At 26.8% G+C, this 17,264-nt stretch overlaps 2 protein-coding genes across 10 annotated transcripts in view; one reads left to right on the top strand and one right to left on the bottom strand.

Moving 5' to 3' along the window:
* Nucleotides 1-17,264, top strand: part of LOC126906680 (noggin-2-like) — a 51,406-nt gene that overhangs the window by 32,309 nt on the left and 1,833 nt on the right. The gene's annotated exons all lie outside the window — the stretch shown is intronic.
* LOC126906678 (uncharacterized) overlaps nt 3,297-17,264 on the bottom strand; it is a 25,194-nt gene continuing 11,226 nt past the window's right edge. The window contains exons 1-4 of one of the 2 annotated variants that reach the window (XM_050687394.1): nt 8,437-8,480; nt 7,443-8,290; nt 7,304-7,373; nt 3,297-3,414 (exon numbers count right to left, since the gene is read on the bottom strand). In XM_050687394.1, the coding sequence (XP_050543351.1) occupies nt 3,411-3,414; nt 7,304-7,373; nt 7,443-8,175 (807 nt within the window). In that variant the 5' untranslated portion in view covers nt 8,176-8,290; nt 8,437-8,480 and the 3' untranslated portion in view covers nt 3,297-3,410. Of the gene's footprint in view, nt 3,415-7,303; nt 7,374-7,442; nt 8,291-8,436; nt 8,481-17,264 lie in introns of those variants that run through there. The other variant, XM_050687395.1, reaches the window with a different exon arrangement.

Here is a 17,264-nt window from a genome sequence, read left to right as displayed (position 1 = left end):
TATACATTTATTATTGATTGTGCCAAAGTGGCAGTTATATTGTGTATTATTTTAGTGTACCAAGGTGGTAATTTTTCGATGTATTTATTTCAGTTAATTATTTGTTTTATTATTTCTTAGTTTTAGTTAAACATCTATGTTAACATGGCCATTTCACAATATCTTATCATAAATAATAATCTAAGTGCATAAAAATTATTTTCAAAATAGTAAACATTATTTTGGATTTACCATAAATGATTTTGTTTAATGAAAATCTTACACTTATAGTGAAATCTAAGACTGACTAGCGCACAGTTCAGTTGACTTGGCATGGAATGACCCCTAAAAATAATTATACAAAATCACTTTTTTTTGTTAAAATTAAATAGATTAAAAATGTATTTTGCAATACGACAATAAGTTGTTTATATGTAGAGTAAGACGTGGTAAGATGGCGAATGGGGAAAGATGACGAATTCAGAGTTTCATAAAAACTATTACAGATAGCAGCATATCATACCTAACATAAAAACCTCATTTGGTGCTCATGATTACTCGCTAGTACAAACACACGTGCACGAATATTAGTTTAAGTTATTATAGGAATTGCGAATTTAACTTATGTTACTATAACTTTAAATCTCTAAAACGCAAGGTATAATTATTCTAAGGTAAGTTTTTAACTTTTTCCCTTGAATATTCGGAATGTACTACTTAATACCTATAAACTCATAAAAAAACAATTTCTATTACAATACTTTTTGTTATTTGCAGAATAAATAATTTAGGGAGACTAGGCATCAATATATTTAANTGTTGCTTTTGCAATTATCCATCAATTTTTTAAAATTAAACACTATCTACAGATTTGCATCGAAGCGTTTCTTATGATAGTGATTTTAATCACTGTCAGATTAAATCTATACTGGACCCTACTATGCAATGTCTCCACTATGCCGCGACCTCACTGTGCTACCGTTTTTTTTTTTTTTAAATCGGACGATTTTTGTAAAAAAATTTCTTTTTATATTTTTATATTTATAACGCTATAACTTATTTAAAATTGTATGGATCATTTTTTCAATTTTTAGCTTCGATGCTTTTAACTTTTTTTTTAATAGATGCATAATATCCTTACCTATCATTTGATATATTTTTTTTACTAATTTGACCCTTTACCTGCCCACAGGGGGGATTCAAAATAACAACTTTTTCACAAAAAATTAACTTTTTCAACTTAACTTTTTAAAGTGTTCCGGAAATACTGACACATTTATATATACCTTATATTATAGCTTATGTGATATACTTTATTATAGGAAAAAAAAAATTTCGGACTTTATTTTGTCTTCACGGTAAAAATGGCTACCGAATGCTAATATTGTGTGAAAAATCTCGATTTTATTTTTTACATTTTTAACTTTAAAATGCTATAACTTTTTAAAAAATGAATGGATTAATACAATTTTTTTATGAGAAATAATATTGTATTCTTTTTTCAATTGATTTACTTTTTTTTTTAATCGGACTATTTCCCTTAATATAGGGGGGGTTCAAAGCTTAAAAATGCGTATAGAAAGTACTTTTTCAACTTAATTTTTCAAAGTGTTTCGGAAATACTGACACTTTTATATATATCTTAAATTAAAGCTAATGTAATATACTTTATTATGAAAAAAAAAATTTTTCATAATATATGATATCATCTGTACTTGTCCCAACTATGCCACGTCCATACTGTCCCGCGACCTCGTTTAACGTTTTTTTTAATTTATTCAATCATAATTAGCTATAATATTACTTAACTATCTTTTTATTATTTTTAATTATTTTAATAAATATGTTTTTAAATTTATATTCTAATTAAAATATAAGTTGTTTATTTTTTAATTTATTTTTTTCTATTTAAATGAATATAAATTTAATGAGATTGTTCTACTAGCTTCTTTTTTGTCAACAGCGAAATGATTGAATATATTACATTCATTACCTGAAAGTTATATTTTGTTTAATAAATTTATTTATGAGTAAAATTTGAAAAGTTCATCTACTTTGGCAAACATTTCTATGTTGACAAACTTTGTTGGTGTCAATCGCATGACTATATTACAACCATTATTCATACTAAAAGCCATAAGCAACATTTTTTTTAATGACATGCTTTGATTTGTCCAATTACAACAATAAATCGCGTAAATCATACAACTCCTCTAAAAATTAATAATACAATAGAATTAAAATTTAAAAAAAAACCCAGCACAGGGGGGTCGCGGCACAGTGGTGACGTGGCATAGTTGGATCAAGTATAATGATATCTGACAGTGATTAAAATCACTATCAAAAATAAACGCTTCGATGCAAATCTTTAGATAGTGTTTAATTTTAAAAAAATTGGTGTTTTATTCCAAAAGCTACTTGATCTGCTGGTTCCTTATTANTCATATAATTGGATAAAAATTTGTTATATATGTCTCGTTAAAAATTTGATAACCTCGTTACGCTCTCGATTAAAAATTAAAACCTTAACTTAAAGACGATGTTGCAACTGAAATTTTGTATTTTAATAAAATGTCGGTTTGATGAAAACACTTATTGGAAATGTTAAAATAAATAAATATTTAAGTAAAATTATTTTTTGTAATTACAAAAAAATTAATTAAATTCTTATGACATTTAAGAAATTTCACACATTATAAAATTTATTTTTAACAATAAATACTTAATAGTAGAAAAATATTGAAAAAATGAATAGACAGGATATCAAAGAAAATTTGTAGAAATCTATATATATTTTAATTTTTTTTTACAATTTCTGATTTTTTTGGGGGTCTAATTTATTTTTATTTATTTTTTAATTATAGATTAGACCTCTCAAAATCCCTTTAAATCAATTAATAAAAACTTAATCAATTTAAAATTGGTTTTGCTTATATTTTATATTTACTTTTGTTAAATGTGTATACCTGATTTTCTAAATAATCGAAAAAATATCCTGAGATGTATAAATGTATCATTATTACTAATGAACTACATATGAACTTAAAAAAAATAAATGATAACAACATTCCACTTCTGAAATAAAACTGTTGAAAATTTTAATATTAACATTTAAGAAAATTGTTTAAATTTAGTTAATTTAATTTATTTTTTCTAAATTTGATAAGTCAATAAGATTTATTACCATAAATAAATCATATAAAAGAATAAAAAAATTTTAATTTAGTTTACTTATATTTGCTAAAACAAAATTATACAGATTTCATATAAATTTACCATAAGTGGTAATTATATACATAAAATTATGATTTGATTATTCTACAGTTTGTTAGTTAAACAAAAGCTATTTTTTTGTTAAAAACTGAAGTTTTTGTTTCCACGAGGTTATGAAAACTTATAATGTTCACAAAATCACACGACTGTATTGATGTTTAGCTGTCATAAAATACTATAATTAATCAAATATTATAATCAAAGACATCTTTTAAGTAATAAAAGAAATAATTAAATAAATAATTAAAAAAAGTAGATATATGGTAAGAACTTAAAATAATTTGAGGTTGTTACAAATATTCTATAAAATTAATTTAACAATTTATCGAGTTATCAAGATGATTACTATTAACCATCGACCTGAATTATCTTAAACTCTATTAAATTGTCTATTTCATAGATCCATCATTGGTTTTATGATGAAATGGATCCATTATATGATTTATTTTGGTATATTTTATTTAAATTTTGTAATACTTTTAAAATAAATATATATGAGTCTCACCAAAACACATAAAAAAGTTAATGCAATACAAACATTAGACATTATTCCCATTTGAACTATTGTAATAGGTTTGAATAATTCATAAAAATGTTTCATTTTCCTACAACAATATGATATAAAAATTAGTTAAAAAAAATAAATNTAATTTTCCTACAACAATTTTATATAAAAATTAGTTAAAAAAAATAAGCGATGCCATTTCTTCTGAATAATCATAAAATAAAAATATATTAGGATGGGATCACCTCTTGTAATACAGTTAATCCAGTCTATGGAAAACTTTTTGTTTCTTATGTCAGAATTATTTTATCATTCAGGGAACCAAAATCAAAACCAGTAAGTATTATANTTCAGGGAACCAAAATCAAAACCAGTAAGTATTATATACAATTTTGTACAAATAAAATTAATTTTTGTAGACCCCTCTACCCCAAGAAAATAGTTTTTTTTCTCCGGATGCCAGAGTAACGTTATCCCAGCAGCTGCATTTGTAAAATTTATTCTAAAAATGTATGTTGTTAAATAATTTATTGGGTTCAATCACTAAGAGTGCAATCTAATTTAAAAATTAGATTATTCTCGTAGTAATATATACACGTTAAATCTTTATAAAACAATTAACATACTGTTTATATATTTATTTCAATACTTTTGATATTGTTTGATTATACTATTGATATTATTTGGGACTAATTCTGGCAAGTCTTGGCATTATCAAACTGACCTTACATTATTTTCACTTCTTTTNGTCTTGGCATTATCAAACTGACCTTCCATCATTTCCACTTCTTTTTTGCAATTTTCTGCAATTTTAGCAGTCCATGACATAAAACTACAGTCCATTTCGTTATTAATATCATCACTTTCCTAGATGTCATCTTCAACAATACTATTTTCCAAAAAATTTTCATCAATCACTTCTATATATTTCTATATGATTTATTTGCTATTAGTTCTTGTAAATATTTTTTACTGGTAGCACATTGTTTCTGTGCGATTATCGACATCTTAAAAAAGGGGACCATCAACTTGATATATGTTATTCTGAAAATACTTGTAGTATACGTTTTGTTTCTTCTCAAATATTGCAATACATCAATAGGGTTATTGATCTAACATACAATTCTTTAGCTCTCGGAAACTTAGACCTCATTAACGGTTTCCAACCAGCCACCATGCGAACAAAATGATTGACATAATTTCGTATGTAACATAATGGCAAATTCTCTTTTTTATTTGTCCGTAACAAATTGTAGCATACATTTAAGTAATCATAAGTGCTAATGATTGATCGGAAACGGTAATCTTTGGAGGTCTTACTCTTAGGTAAATGTTTTTCCACTTGAACTCATAACACCCTCATATAAGAAAATTCTTGAGCTTAAGACTGACACTAGAATAATAAATGAAAATAAATGTACAGAAAAATAAATATCATTTGTGCCTTCCTTGCTCAAATGNATAAATGAAAATAAATGTACAGAAAAATAAATATAATTTGTGCCTTCCTTGCTCAAATAGTGACTATCCAACAGGACTGCACTGCTGTTTTAATTGTAATAAACCTGTTAATTTATTTGGGTGCTCTATAGACAACCCCAATAGTGAGAAAGGTTGTGGCCAATCACGCATTTGCTTACAATATTATGAAAAAAAAAAGAATCTACATCGGAAGAAGGGTGGCAAAAAAAAAGGTAAATCTACAAAACGACGATATTCAAAATTATTTCTTGTTCAACAATAAGGGGTTTTAACAGATAAACTTAAAAACAAAAGGACTTGGAAAATTTTTTTTTTTTTTTAAATGGATCTATGAATGAAACTAGACCAATATTAATACCTAGGTTAGGAAAGATAATAGAAATTCAATAGAAAATTGTAAAACTACGCAATTAATCATTAAGTAATATTTTTCAATATTTTTTTCTATATTTTACAAAATTAAATCATTGAATAAAAAAACTCTGATATTAGGAAATTTGTTTTATTTTTCAATCGCACATAACTTCTTCATTTTTTTATCAATATTACAAAATAATGTATCATTTTCTTTGTTATGTATTAGAGTATAATGTCTATTGAGTATATTGTTGATAAATTTATTTTTTATTGGTGTATTTTACGTAAAACTCTGAATTTTTTCTGACATTTTGAAAAAAATGATAAAAATTCAGAGGTAAATTCGTAAATATCAAACGAGAAAAAAGTCATAAAAAATTGTTTAAGATAAAAGTTATAGGTTATTTAATATCGTTAAATTTTATGTAAAAAAAATGAAAATCGGTTGAATGCAATTAAAGATATTTAGAATATAATGAAAACACTTTTTCGCGGCCCACGAAAAACGTTAATATCGCAATAACTCAAAAACTGTTCTACTTTTTGTATTTTGGACTTCATTTTCGGACTCAGTGGACGATTTTACATAAAAAATGATTATTATAAGTAATAGATCAATTTTGTCGTAAACTAGTGTTATTAATAATACAACCCCCCTATTCAAAACTTTGAATCATAACAATAAAAAGTAATACACTTTGTTAGAAGACATAAAATCTCATAATAGCCTCCTTGGTGAAGTTCTTGCAAATATAATTAAATGGAGCTCAGAATCATTTAGCAATTCTATAAATAACAAATCGACATTACAATATAATTAAGTAAATGTAAATGTATATTGAATTTATTTTTTGTGCAATTATTAACGTATCCGAAATTTAATCACGTGTAGGTATTAACGTATCTTAAATAAAAAACGAATAGAAACTAACATATTTAATAAATAGAGCAGTGTAGAAACTAACTTCTATACATTTCTATCTGTTTAACTTCATATAGGAACTTACATTTGCCCCTTTGTTTCATGTTCTATTTAGTATGAAAAGTATCATGTCGGTATTTAGACAAAATCAAATATAAAACAATAAACTTAAAGATAAAAAGAGAGAAGTAGAGGCTTCCAAATTTCCAAAATTATAATCTTAAAAATAGGTTCTCTCAATTTCAGCTTTTCCTCATTATGAATTGTACACAAAAACTACATTAGGAAAAGTATTAATGAAGTGCGTAAGGCCTGATAACAGCATTATGTGCAAAATTTAAATAGTTATAATTTTTTAATTACTTTTTGACAGACAATCTATTTTTGCATATACGTAATAAATGTAAAATACAATTCAAAAATTCATATAAGAATTAAACTGCTATTGTTCCTACATGGAAAAATGGAAAACGGTTATCAAAATCAAAACCGAAAAAAAATACAAAAATCCTTTATAAACAATAATAAATATATAAATAAATTAAATAATAAAAATAAAAAATAATTATTTGAGGATTTTTAGTGGTTTTTATTATTAGATATACTATCTAAGATTTCATTTTCATTTTCAAAATATATAAGTTTGATATAGAATGCTAAAAGATTTAAAATATTGAATAATTAGTCAATGATTCGTCTCCAATTTCACCGTAAAACTTAATTTAAGATGAATTTATTTAAAAGAAAAAAATGTACAAATGTTATTATTAAAAACTACAACTTACGTAATAATTATTATGTGATTTACAATTATATTCCTAAAATTTTCGACAGAACTGTTATTATTTGATTCTTCTTCAAATAAAAATTAATAAATAAAGTATTAATTTATTCAATGTGAAAAATTATTAATTATATATTTACCATTGTTTGTATGTTGATAGCCAAAATTCTCATATTTAGAAGCAATAATTTTTAATTGTGCAGATAACATCCAGCATAGCTCAATTACAGTAATGTCATATAGTAAAATGTCTAAAACTGAATTCACAAGAACAGCTGATTCTATTAAATAAATGAATGCGTACATTTTTTCGTATTGTTCATACGACATAATAGAAAAAAATATTTGGAGCGGAGTATTTCTATAAATTACAAAATTGCCTTGTCGATTTTCAACAGAGACCTCTTTCATCATTAAAGGATTTAAAATCCATATAATAAGAGCTGTGAACCATATCAATGCATAAATATTTATCATTACTATGCATTTTTTCTTATAATGCTGAAATATATCTTTTCTGTGACAATTATGTGATAAAAAATCATCTCTCATCACATCAAATAACTTCCAAAGTTCATCAAATTTCCGCATAAGTCTTATAGATTTGAAAATTCTGGTAAAAGCACATAGGAATGATACTGATATTTGAAAAAGTGCGTACAAATCATTAAACACAAAGTAAAACCCAATAAAACAGCTTACAAATACTATTAAATCAAGAAACAATAGAAATGGTTTAATAGCATAATAGTTTATGTTATACTTTCCAATTTTTAAGCCAGGTTTGTTTTTTGGATAAAATAAATGATACATTTTGTAAATCTTCAATAAGTGATAGTTAATGATGTAGTTTTTTTCTTCTTGGTTATCCATTGCTTATTTTTTTAATAGAACTCGAATCACATAATCTTAGTGAAATGTTATTTTTATCGTATTGAAATTAATAAATGGCCAGAAATCTTGAAGTTTGTATTTTTAATTTGTTGATCTTAACAATAATAAATTATTCACAATAAATTTGTAAATCTATAATCTTACATAATACATTTTTACCATAACTAATTAAATTATGAAATATTAAATGATTATATAAAAATTAACAAACTATACTATGATTAACGTAATTAAACATACCATGAGTATCTTTTGAGAATCAACTGACACAATCGCACCTAACGAGCATACTGCCTTAGGCAATACTGATTACAAACGCCTGGCTAGCAGGACACCACTAGTTACTGGAGGAACACGCCTATTGGTACCATACTATTAGATAAGTGCCGTCTTATTTTCTTTTACTACTCAAGTAAATTTTTATTTCTTATGTTTGATTAATTATTGAAATTTCACTGACATTAAATAGTTATATCCTTAAATTTTAAATATACTGAATCAATCAATGATAAACTTATTTGAATAAAATGTCGTATCGATTACATATTAAAACTATTAATTATTTTTGTAAAAATAGGGCATTTAGAGATGTCTTAGAAGACAGTTCAACTTATTCTATAAACTGATAATTAAACTTTATGGCTTTTAATATTAATTTTTTTAAAACCTTGTTGATTTTAATTTATTTAGAATGGATAGATTTTCCAATGTATGTGTTAGAGGTGGTGGTGTATTATTGGCTACTAGAAAAAATCTTAATTGTAAATTATTAAATTTCGACCCAATTCAAGGTGTTGATCAAGTGTTTGTATTGTTATCTTACAATAATATTACTATACTTCTAGGTTGCGTTTATTTTCCACCAAATTCCAATATTGATTTATATAACAAGCATTGCGACATAATTGAACATTTTTTAGTAAAATACTCCATTAAAAATATTATTATTGTTGGTGATTTTAACTTAAATGAATTCTCTACTTGTGATTTTAATTTACTTAGAAATCCAATTTCTTCTGTCCTTGTTAATTTTTATATTGATTACTTAAATTTAAAGCAGGTTAATAACATAATCAACAATCATAAGGGTATTTTGGATTTAATATTTACAAACTCTACTGCAGATTTTATTCATTCCTCAAACTATTCTCTTATACCTCTTATTGATTTATATCATCCACCTCTAGAATTTATCTCTTCCTTTACAATCACTACTCCCGCTATCCAGTCTATATATCCTGAAATTTTCAACTTTAATTCCTGTAATTTTAATGACATTCTTGCTCTCTTATCTTGTATAGATATTATGGATAATATTTATACTTTAGACCTAGAAAGTGCCGTATTAAAATTCCATGAAATTATAAATCATTCTTTTGATGTATTAGTTCCAAAGATAAAATTGGATCTCAACTCTGATCACAATATATGCTGGTCCAATTATAACTTAAGAAATTTAATTAAACTCAAAAAATCTGCTCATAAAAAATACAAAATTTCTAATTCTTTATCTGACTACTCTATATTTTCTAATTTACGTAAAGAATGTAAGAAACTATCTAAACAACTCCAATTAAATTATATTCTTAAAATAGAAAAAAACATTAATATTAATATAAAATCATTTTGGAAATATATTCAATCTCTCAAATCAAGTAACTCTAATATTCCGATGTCAATGTTTTTAGAAAATACCCATGCTCATAATTTAAATGATATCTGTAAACTATTTGCTAACCATTTCTCCTCAGTTTATGTTAAAAACAATTTGTCGAATTATATTCTTGAATCTCTTAGTGTTAATATTCATGATATAAATATCATCTCGATGTCCATTACTGAAAATGAAATTTTAGACTACTTATTATCAAGTGATGATAAATCATCTAGTGGCCCAGATGGTATTCCACCGATATTTTTAAAAAAATGCTATTCAGTGCTTGTTAAACCCTTGCACTATTTGTTTAACCTTTCATTATCAACCGGAGTCTTTCCTAGTTTTTGGAAAAAATCATTTATTACGCCCATACACAAGTCTGGCAGCAAAATCGATATCACTAACTATCGACCAATCTCTAAACTCTCCTCTATACCTAAATTATTTGAGGCTATTATTACAAAAAAACTGTCTAGCATATTGTTAAATTATATTAGTCCCACTCAGCATGGTTTCTTGGCAAAACACTCGATTTTTACTAACTTATTAGTTTATCAAAATTATCTTATTAATGCCTTAGATGAGGGGTTTCAAGTCGACACCTTATACACGGATTTCCAGAAAGCCTTTGATAAAGTAGACCATATCTTACTATATTATAAATTGAAATCTTTTGGTATTGATGGTACTTTTCTTAAATGGCTTTACTCGTACCTCACTGATAGAATTCAAGCCATCAAAATCTCATTCCATACATCTTATAACTTTCAGGTCTCTTCGGGGGTTCCTCAAGGATCCCACTTAGGTCCTTTGCTGTTTCTAATTTTTATTAATGATTTACCCCATTTTGTGTTGGATGACTCTAATAAGACACACATGTTATTATTTGCTGATGATGCTAAAATCTTCTGCAAGATAAATTCTGTTATTGATCAAACAAATCTTCAATTGATTTTAAACAAATTTGTTTTATGGAGTGAAAAAAATTACTTACCTCTTAACATAGATAAGTGCAAAATAATATCTTTTACTCGCAAAAGGAATCCCCTCATTCATCGTTATACAATAAATCATTTTTCTTTGTCGAGAGTTAATTCTATTAAAGATTTAGGAATTTATTTTGACAATGATCTTGGTTTTAAAATAAATCATAAAACAATCCTCAGCAAATCTTATAAAATGCTTGGTTTCTTAAACAGAAACACTAATGAGTTCAGTAACCTGCAGTGCCTGAAAACACTTTTTTCTTCATTGGTCAGATCTAACTTAGAATTCGGATCAGTTGTTTGGTCGCAAAATCTTTCTACCTATTATGCCGAACTAGAAAATGTTCAAAATAAGTTTCTTAAAAATATTTCATACAAATTAAATCTTCCCTACTCGAAAAATTCAGTTATTCCACTACAGGAAACATTTGGCCTTGATAGTCTGTCCCTCAGACGAACTCTAGCGGACATAATGTTTATTTTTGATATTCTCAATGGTCATATTCTTTGTCCTGAATTACTAGAAATTATTGGTTTTCGAATCCCTGTTTTAAATACACGTAACCTAGATTTATTCGTTATTCCTCATTTTAAGACAAATAGTGGAGCTTTTTCTTTTTTCCCTAGAGCACTTAGAGTAGCCAATAAAATATCACACTCACTTGATTTTTTTAATTTATCACGCCAACTTTTTAAATCAAAAACTTTATTGTACCTAAGAGAATCAACTCTGCTGTAGCATTATTATTCTTAATTGTTTATCATTATTTTTAATTGTTTATCTTTAGTTTCTATTATATTTTAAAGACTATGTAAATATTTTTATTTGTATTCTATCATGCGACTTCTTATATTTTTGTCTGTTGTGTATCATTATATATTTTGTAAAGGGCTTTACGCCCGTTGAGTTTAGCAATAAATAAATAAATAAATAAAGTTTAGCAATAAATAATTATATATAATTTAATCACACAATAGCTTTAAGAATTCATATTTTTTTTTATGCAAAGAACTATTTGTGTTACTACTTTTTTAGCTTCGATGAGAAGCTGAGAAGTTATTAATTTTATTATGATGTATTTTTTATTTATTTATTTTTTTTTTTTTGTCTGATACCACTTTTTCTCAGCTCTCACCGAACCGATTTCTTTCAACGATACATCAAAAGATCACAAAACGTATCCAGTCAAAGACATTACCCTCACAAATTGAAAAAATTTCCCTCATTTATAGGAAACCCACAATTGGGTTTCCTATAAATGAGGGAAATCTCCAAAAAAATTACAAATTTAAAAATCACTAATTTTCCAAATTTTTTCAATTTTTTTTACTTAAAACTGGCATAACTTTGTCAAAAATGAACAAATCAATATAATTTTTTTTTATAGATGCATAATGTCTTTACCTACCATTTGATATATTTTTTTTTTATAAATTATATTCAAGGTCAGTTTATTTTTATACTTTTAAATCTTTTTAATACTTTATTACTAGGAATTTATGAACCATTATTAAATTTCTTTTTAAAATACTGTTTCAACATTAGTTATTGATAATTTTCTTATTTCCAATCTAATTAAACGTATATGTTTCCATTTAATAATTAATGTTGATACAATTTGAATGGTAGAGAGAAGCATTAGGACCAATTTTTTTATTGAAAATTATGAAACATAGGATCCTATATCTTTAAAAAAGAAAAATAAATTTATATATTTAATACATTTAAAGATATTGGGTTGGTCAATCACTCTGTATTTAATTAAAAAAGGTTGGCCACAACTGTTCCATTTGAATAACATTAGTACTAATAGAAAAATCAAGATGAAAATAACTTTTAATTAATTAATCAATTTCTAACTAAAAAAAATAGTAATTTATAAACAAAATACTTGTAAATTTGTCGTAATGTTTGAAAATTCATACACATATATAACATTTTTATCACTATTTGTTCAAATCCAGTCACATTGTATTCATTAAAAACATCAAGTACATAAATATAAAAAGATGAACATTTGTTCTAAGTATGAATATACTAATTTAAACTTAAATTGTGTACTTTTTTTACATTTTACATTTTTTGTCTTTAAACTTTCATAAAATGTTCAAAAATAAATATATTAAATCAAAATTTTTGTGAAAAGCAGTAAAATTGTTACAAGTAGTGGTTTAATTCAATGACTCGATATTTTTACAAAGCTCTTTAGCATGTGTACCTTATTTCACTAAATCTTTAACTTAAATTCTACTAAATGTTATTTTATCGAATTACATAAATATATTTATATATAGTATTTTTCAATAACTATTTTTTATAACTACTAGATTATTTTATTTTTACTCAAATATTTTATAATTATGTTTGAATAATTTTTAAGTTTTTACTGACAAATCATTCATTTATTTTTGTAATAATAGGCTACCTTAAAAGAGTCATAGTTACTCCTTGCCGTCCAGGGGGTCCGGGGGGCCGAATTGGACCCCTCGGCCGCCGGAGGCAAAGGTGCAAGGAGTCTTGGGTCCACTAACCATTTCCGGAATCTGCACTGTAGGCTATTTACCTATCACAACAAGAAAGGGGGCAGCGCGACCTGTTCACGGTTATAACAGGTGACGCCGCGGGCCTTCCCCACCCAGTATAGCAGAGAACTTTCCTAGAGTGGGTGCGAACTCTCTGCGAAGAGGCCCACCACAAAAACTGATCTTTAGCCGACATTTAGGGTGCACGGCAGAACACCACCTTGGCCCTAAACAAAGGACCAAAGCTGAGATCAGATTGCGACCTCTGCCCAATTTAAGGGTCATGCGCATATGACGGAACAGCGCATCCCCATCAGCATTGAAACCAAGCCCAACAGAGTCCGACACCATGATCTGGCACACTTAGCCGACAGCGTGGGCATCCAGATTCCCCGGTTTACCAGTGTTGCAAAAGCAACCTTTGACTGGTCGCGGCCGACGCGTACGTCTCTCTGTTATGACTTTGACCAAGAACCCATCCGGGTCCAAGGCTGCAGGACTGCTGAAGTCTCCAACCTGTTAAACCAGAATTCTGGAATAAGGATATCCAGCTCTAGGGACAAACTCGAACAGATAACGAGTTTACCCGCTATTTATTTTTTAACACGCTTATATTAGTTTCACATGTATGTTGTGTGTTTGTTGTTTGTAAATCTCCACGCGCCACTCATTATTATTCTCGCGTATCCCGTCGTCTATGGTCTTGAGACTAGACTGTCGTAACGCATTCACCCCACACCGCTCACCCCTCGCCAACAACAATATTTTCCTATACAATTTTATATTTTTGGTTTTCATACCCGTACACGCGTCCGTGACATCAATTATATATGTGTAAACGAATTTTTATTTTGACTGACCAATACCGCCCGCGTGTAATGCGCCTTACGTATATATATTTGTATATTCCTACCGCCGTTTATAACTGAGGTATAACGTTCCCCCCGCCCACAAAACAAGGCTACACCTAGTGCCTGTTACGTTTACGTACTTAAGTCGCTTTACATGTATATATATATATATATATTCTAACTACTATTAAAAATATATATATTAACACGCTTTATTCTCATTAAGAGATATAGAGTATTCATTCCGATTACAAAGGATGATTCCCATGTCGTAATTTTTCGTCACTACCTCTATGTTCCGGGAGTGGGTAATTTACGCGCCTGCTACTTTCCTTGGATGTGGTGGCCGTTTCTCAAACTCCCTCCCCGGAATTGAACCCTTTACATGAAACTAAAAAGTGAAAAATAAATATAGTTTAAAAGCATGTTTTTTTTAGTTTTTTTAAACTATATTTATTGTAATGATAGGACAATAAATATGTTACGAAAAACAATGTATTTAACTCTATAAATTAAATTTTAAACTCATCTCTTTTTAAATAATTTATTTTACAACGTGTAAAATTATATATATTTTTATAACAGAATAGCTTGTTCGTTTTTTAAGTTAATATCTACTTGTGTTTCCTTTTTTTATAAATAACCCTCTATAATATGAAAATATGATTTAAAGTTAGACCTGTTAATATCATTTTTATATAAAAAAAAAACAGTTACAAAATTTACAGAAGAAATTATTTAAAATAAAATAATTTTCGTGAGTAGTTATATTATCAGTACAACCAAAGTAAAATATAGTAATTTTTAAATGTTTTTAAAAACAATTAAAAAATATTAATGAAATATTTTATAAATATTTTTTAAATGTTCTAATGGACATTTTGTCATTTGAATAATATTTCTTTTTATATTTAAGAAATGGTATCACAAATGATAATAATTAAAAAAAATATTTTTTGAATGACATAAATGTAAATATATACAATACATTTCTCATATATTATGTACACTTTCATACACTTTATGTTACTACTTATTGTATAAAATTGCTATGTTTGTATTGACACATTATTATAAAAATCAATTAATCTATGCATATTAATTGAATTTAATAAATAAAAACACACATTTTTAACTAAATAAATCTAATTAATGGAACATAGAAATTTTAAATATCATACTAAATTGAAAAAAAATATTATAAATGTGGGCGCAATAGGTAATTCTACAATTTATTGATTAAAATTGATTTGTTTTTAATATAAATATAGTTTATACTTATTTTGAGACTTTCATGGCTTAAAATATACTCAAATATAGTAATACACAAAGTAATAATTAACCAATAATACTTACTTTAATGGTGCACAAGCAAACCATGTTTTAATACTAGCAATAATAGATTCTTGAGTATGTATTAATTTGATTAGGGATTTTTTTACATACTATATCTAAAATAAACAAGAATAATTTTTAAAGTTTTTTCATAATTTTTTAAAACATTTATACGGGCTATACAGTTAACATTTTTTAATATAAAACAAAAATAAACAGTTAAGAGTTTAAGGATTGAAATACCTAATTATAAACATACAAGAGTATGTTGTAGCTTAAATTTTCGTAAAAACAGAAGTGTGTCGTAATATACTTGTCACTGTCATAACATGGTATTTGTATACAGTATATTCTTAAAAAGACATGATCCTTTTCTAACAAAAAATTTAAATAAACATTTAAGAGAAATAGTCAACAATTTCATACTGTTTAGTTATATTGTAATATACACGATTCAATCATAAATCAATTAATAGTCACATTTAAAATCTTTCATTCTGAAAAGAAATCTATATATTATTTTTGTCATATTTTTATTCTAATTATAATAATTAAATACATTGTATCAACCCTAATATTGACCATGCCATCCACACTTAGGAACAATGATTGTCCTTTCGGGCCAACCTCTGTCTAATGGTGGACTTTTCAGATTGCCGTGTTCAGCCCTGGGTTCTGTTTTGCCAAAATGTCCAATATCTTCTTGGACTCTTTTGGCAGCCCTTGTATATGAGTGACCGTTTGTACGGGTTGTAGACTTCCAATTGGATTTCTGCACCGTCCCAAGATTTTATCAGGTTGATGTTTCTCAGGTCTAAGTTTTAGACCCTCGATTTTGTCAGCTACTGCTCCCAGTTGATCTTGTAATTCCTGGTCTGCATTTGTTGACGTTGCTGTTTCTTTGCTAGTAGACGGTTCACCAAGTGTCCCGTTGTTCACATTGAGACCTTTAAGTTCGGCGACTCTCCTGCGAAGAGTCACCAGTTCACACTCTTGTTCCGACAGGTTGTCCGTAGGATCCCTGATCGTCCAAAGTTCGTTATTTTGTGGTGTTTGTATGTTTTTATCCATATAGTTCCCACGAGCAGTCGAGAAATAAAGGTCCATCATAGCAAAGCTCGATACTGTGATAAGGCTGTATACTCTATGGTGCGCCAGGTGCCATAGAGAATCCCAATGGTCACTTTACCATTCGGCTAACTACCTGTGACAAGTTAGCAACCCTTTCACTTAGTATGGCTGGGTTAGGAGAAAAAAAAACTATAAATTACTAAGTATTCATTGATATACTCTACTTATAAATCAAATAACTACTAATTCATAAAATAGGAATTGATAATGCTTTGGAATCTACCAATTTATTAAAGTTTAACATTATCTACGTATTTGCATCGAATTGTTTCTTATGATAATGATATTATTTAGTCAGATATCATTTATACTCTTCCTGACTGTACTACGATCGCACTGTGCTACCGTTTTTGTCTTTTATAAAATGTTTTTTATCAAAACATAAAAAATATACAAGTCTTAGAAATGCTTCACTATATTTCTATGAGAAAACGACTGCAATAAAATATTCACAACTTTCTATTTATAATTCACTAATTTATTATGTTATCTATTGTTGTAATTCTAAATCAAGATAAATTTAATAATTTTGAAGAACAAATTTTTCCAAAGACTTTTATAATACAAGTCACGCATAACATAATG

The sequence above is a fragment of the Daktulosphaira vitifoliae genome, unplaced genomic scaffold (assembly GCF_025091365.1).
Source record: "Daktulosphaira vitifoliae isolate Bord-2020 unplaced genomic scaffold, ASM2509136v1 Scaffold_5, whole genome shotgun sequence".
Classification (NCBI taxonomy): Eukaryota; Metazoa; Arthropoda; class Insecta; order Hemiptera; family Phylloxeridae; genus Daktulosphaira; species Daktulosphaira vitifoliae.
The sequence above is the reverse complement of the archived record's forward strand: the minus strand, read 5'-3'. Positions and strand labels throughout refer to the sequence as shown.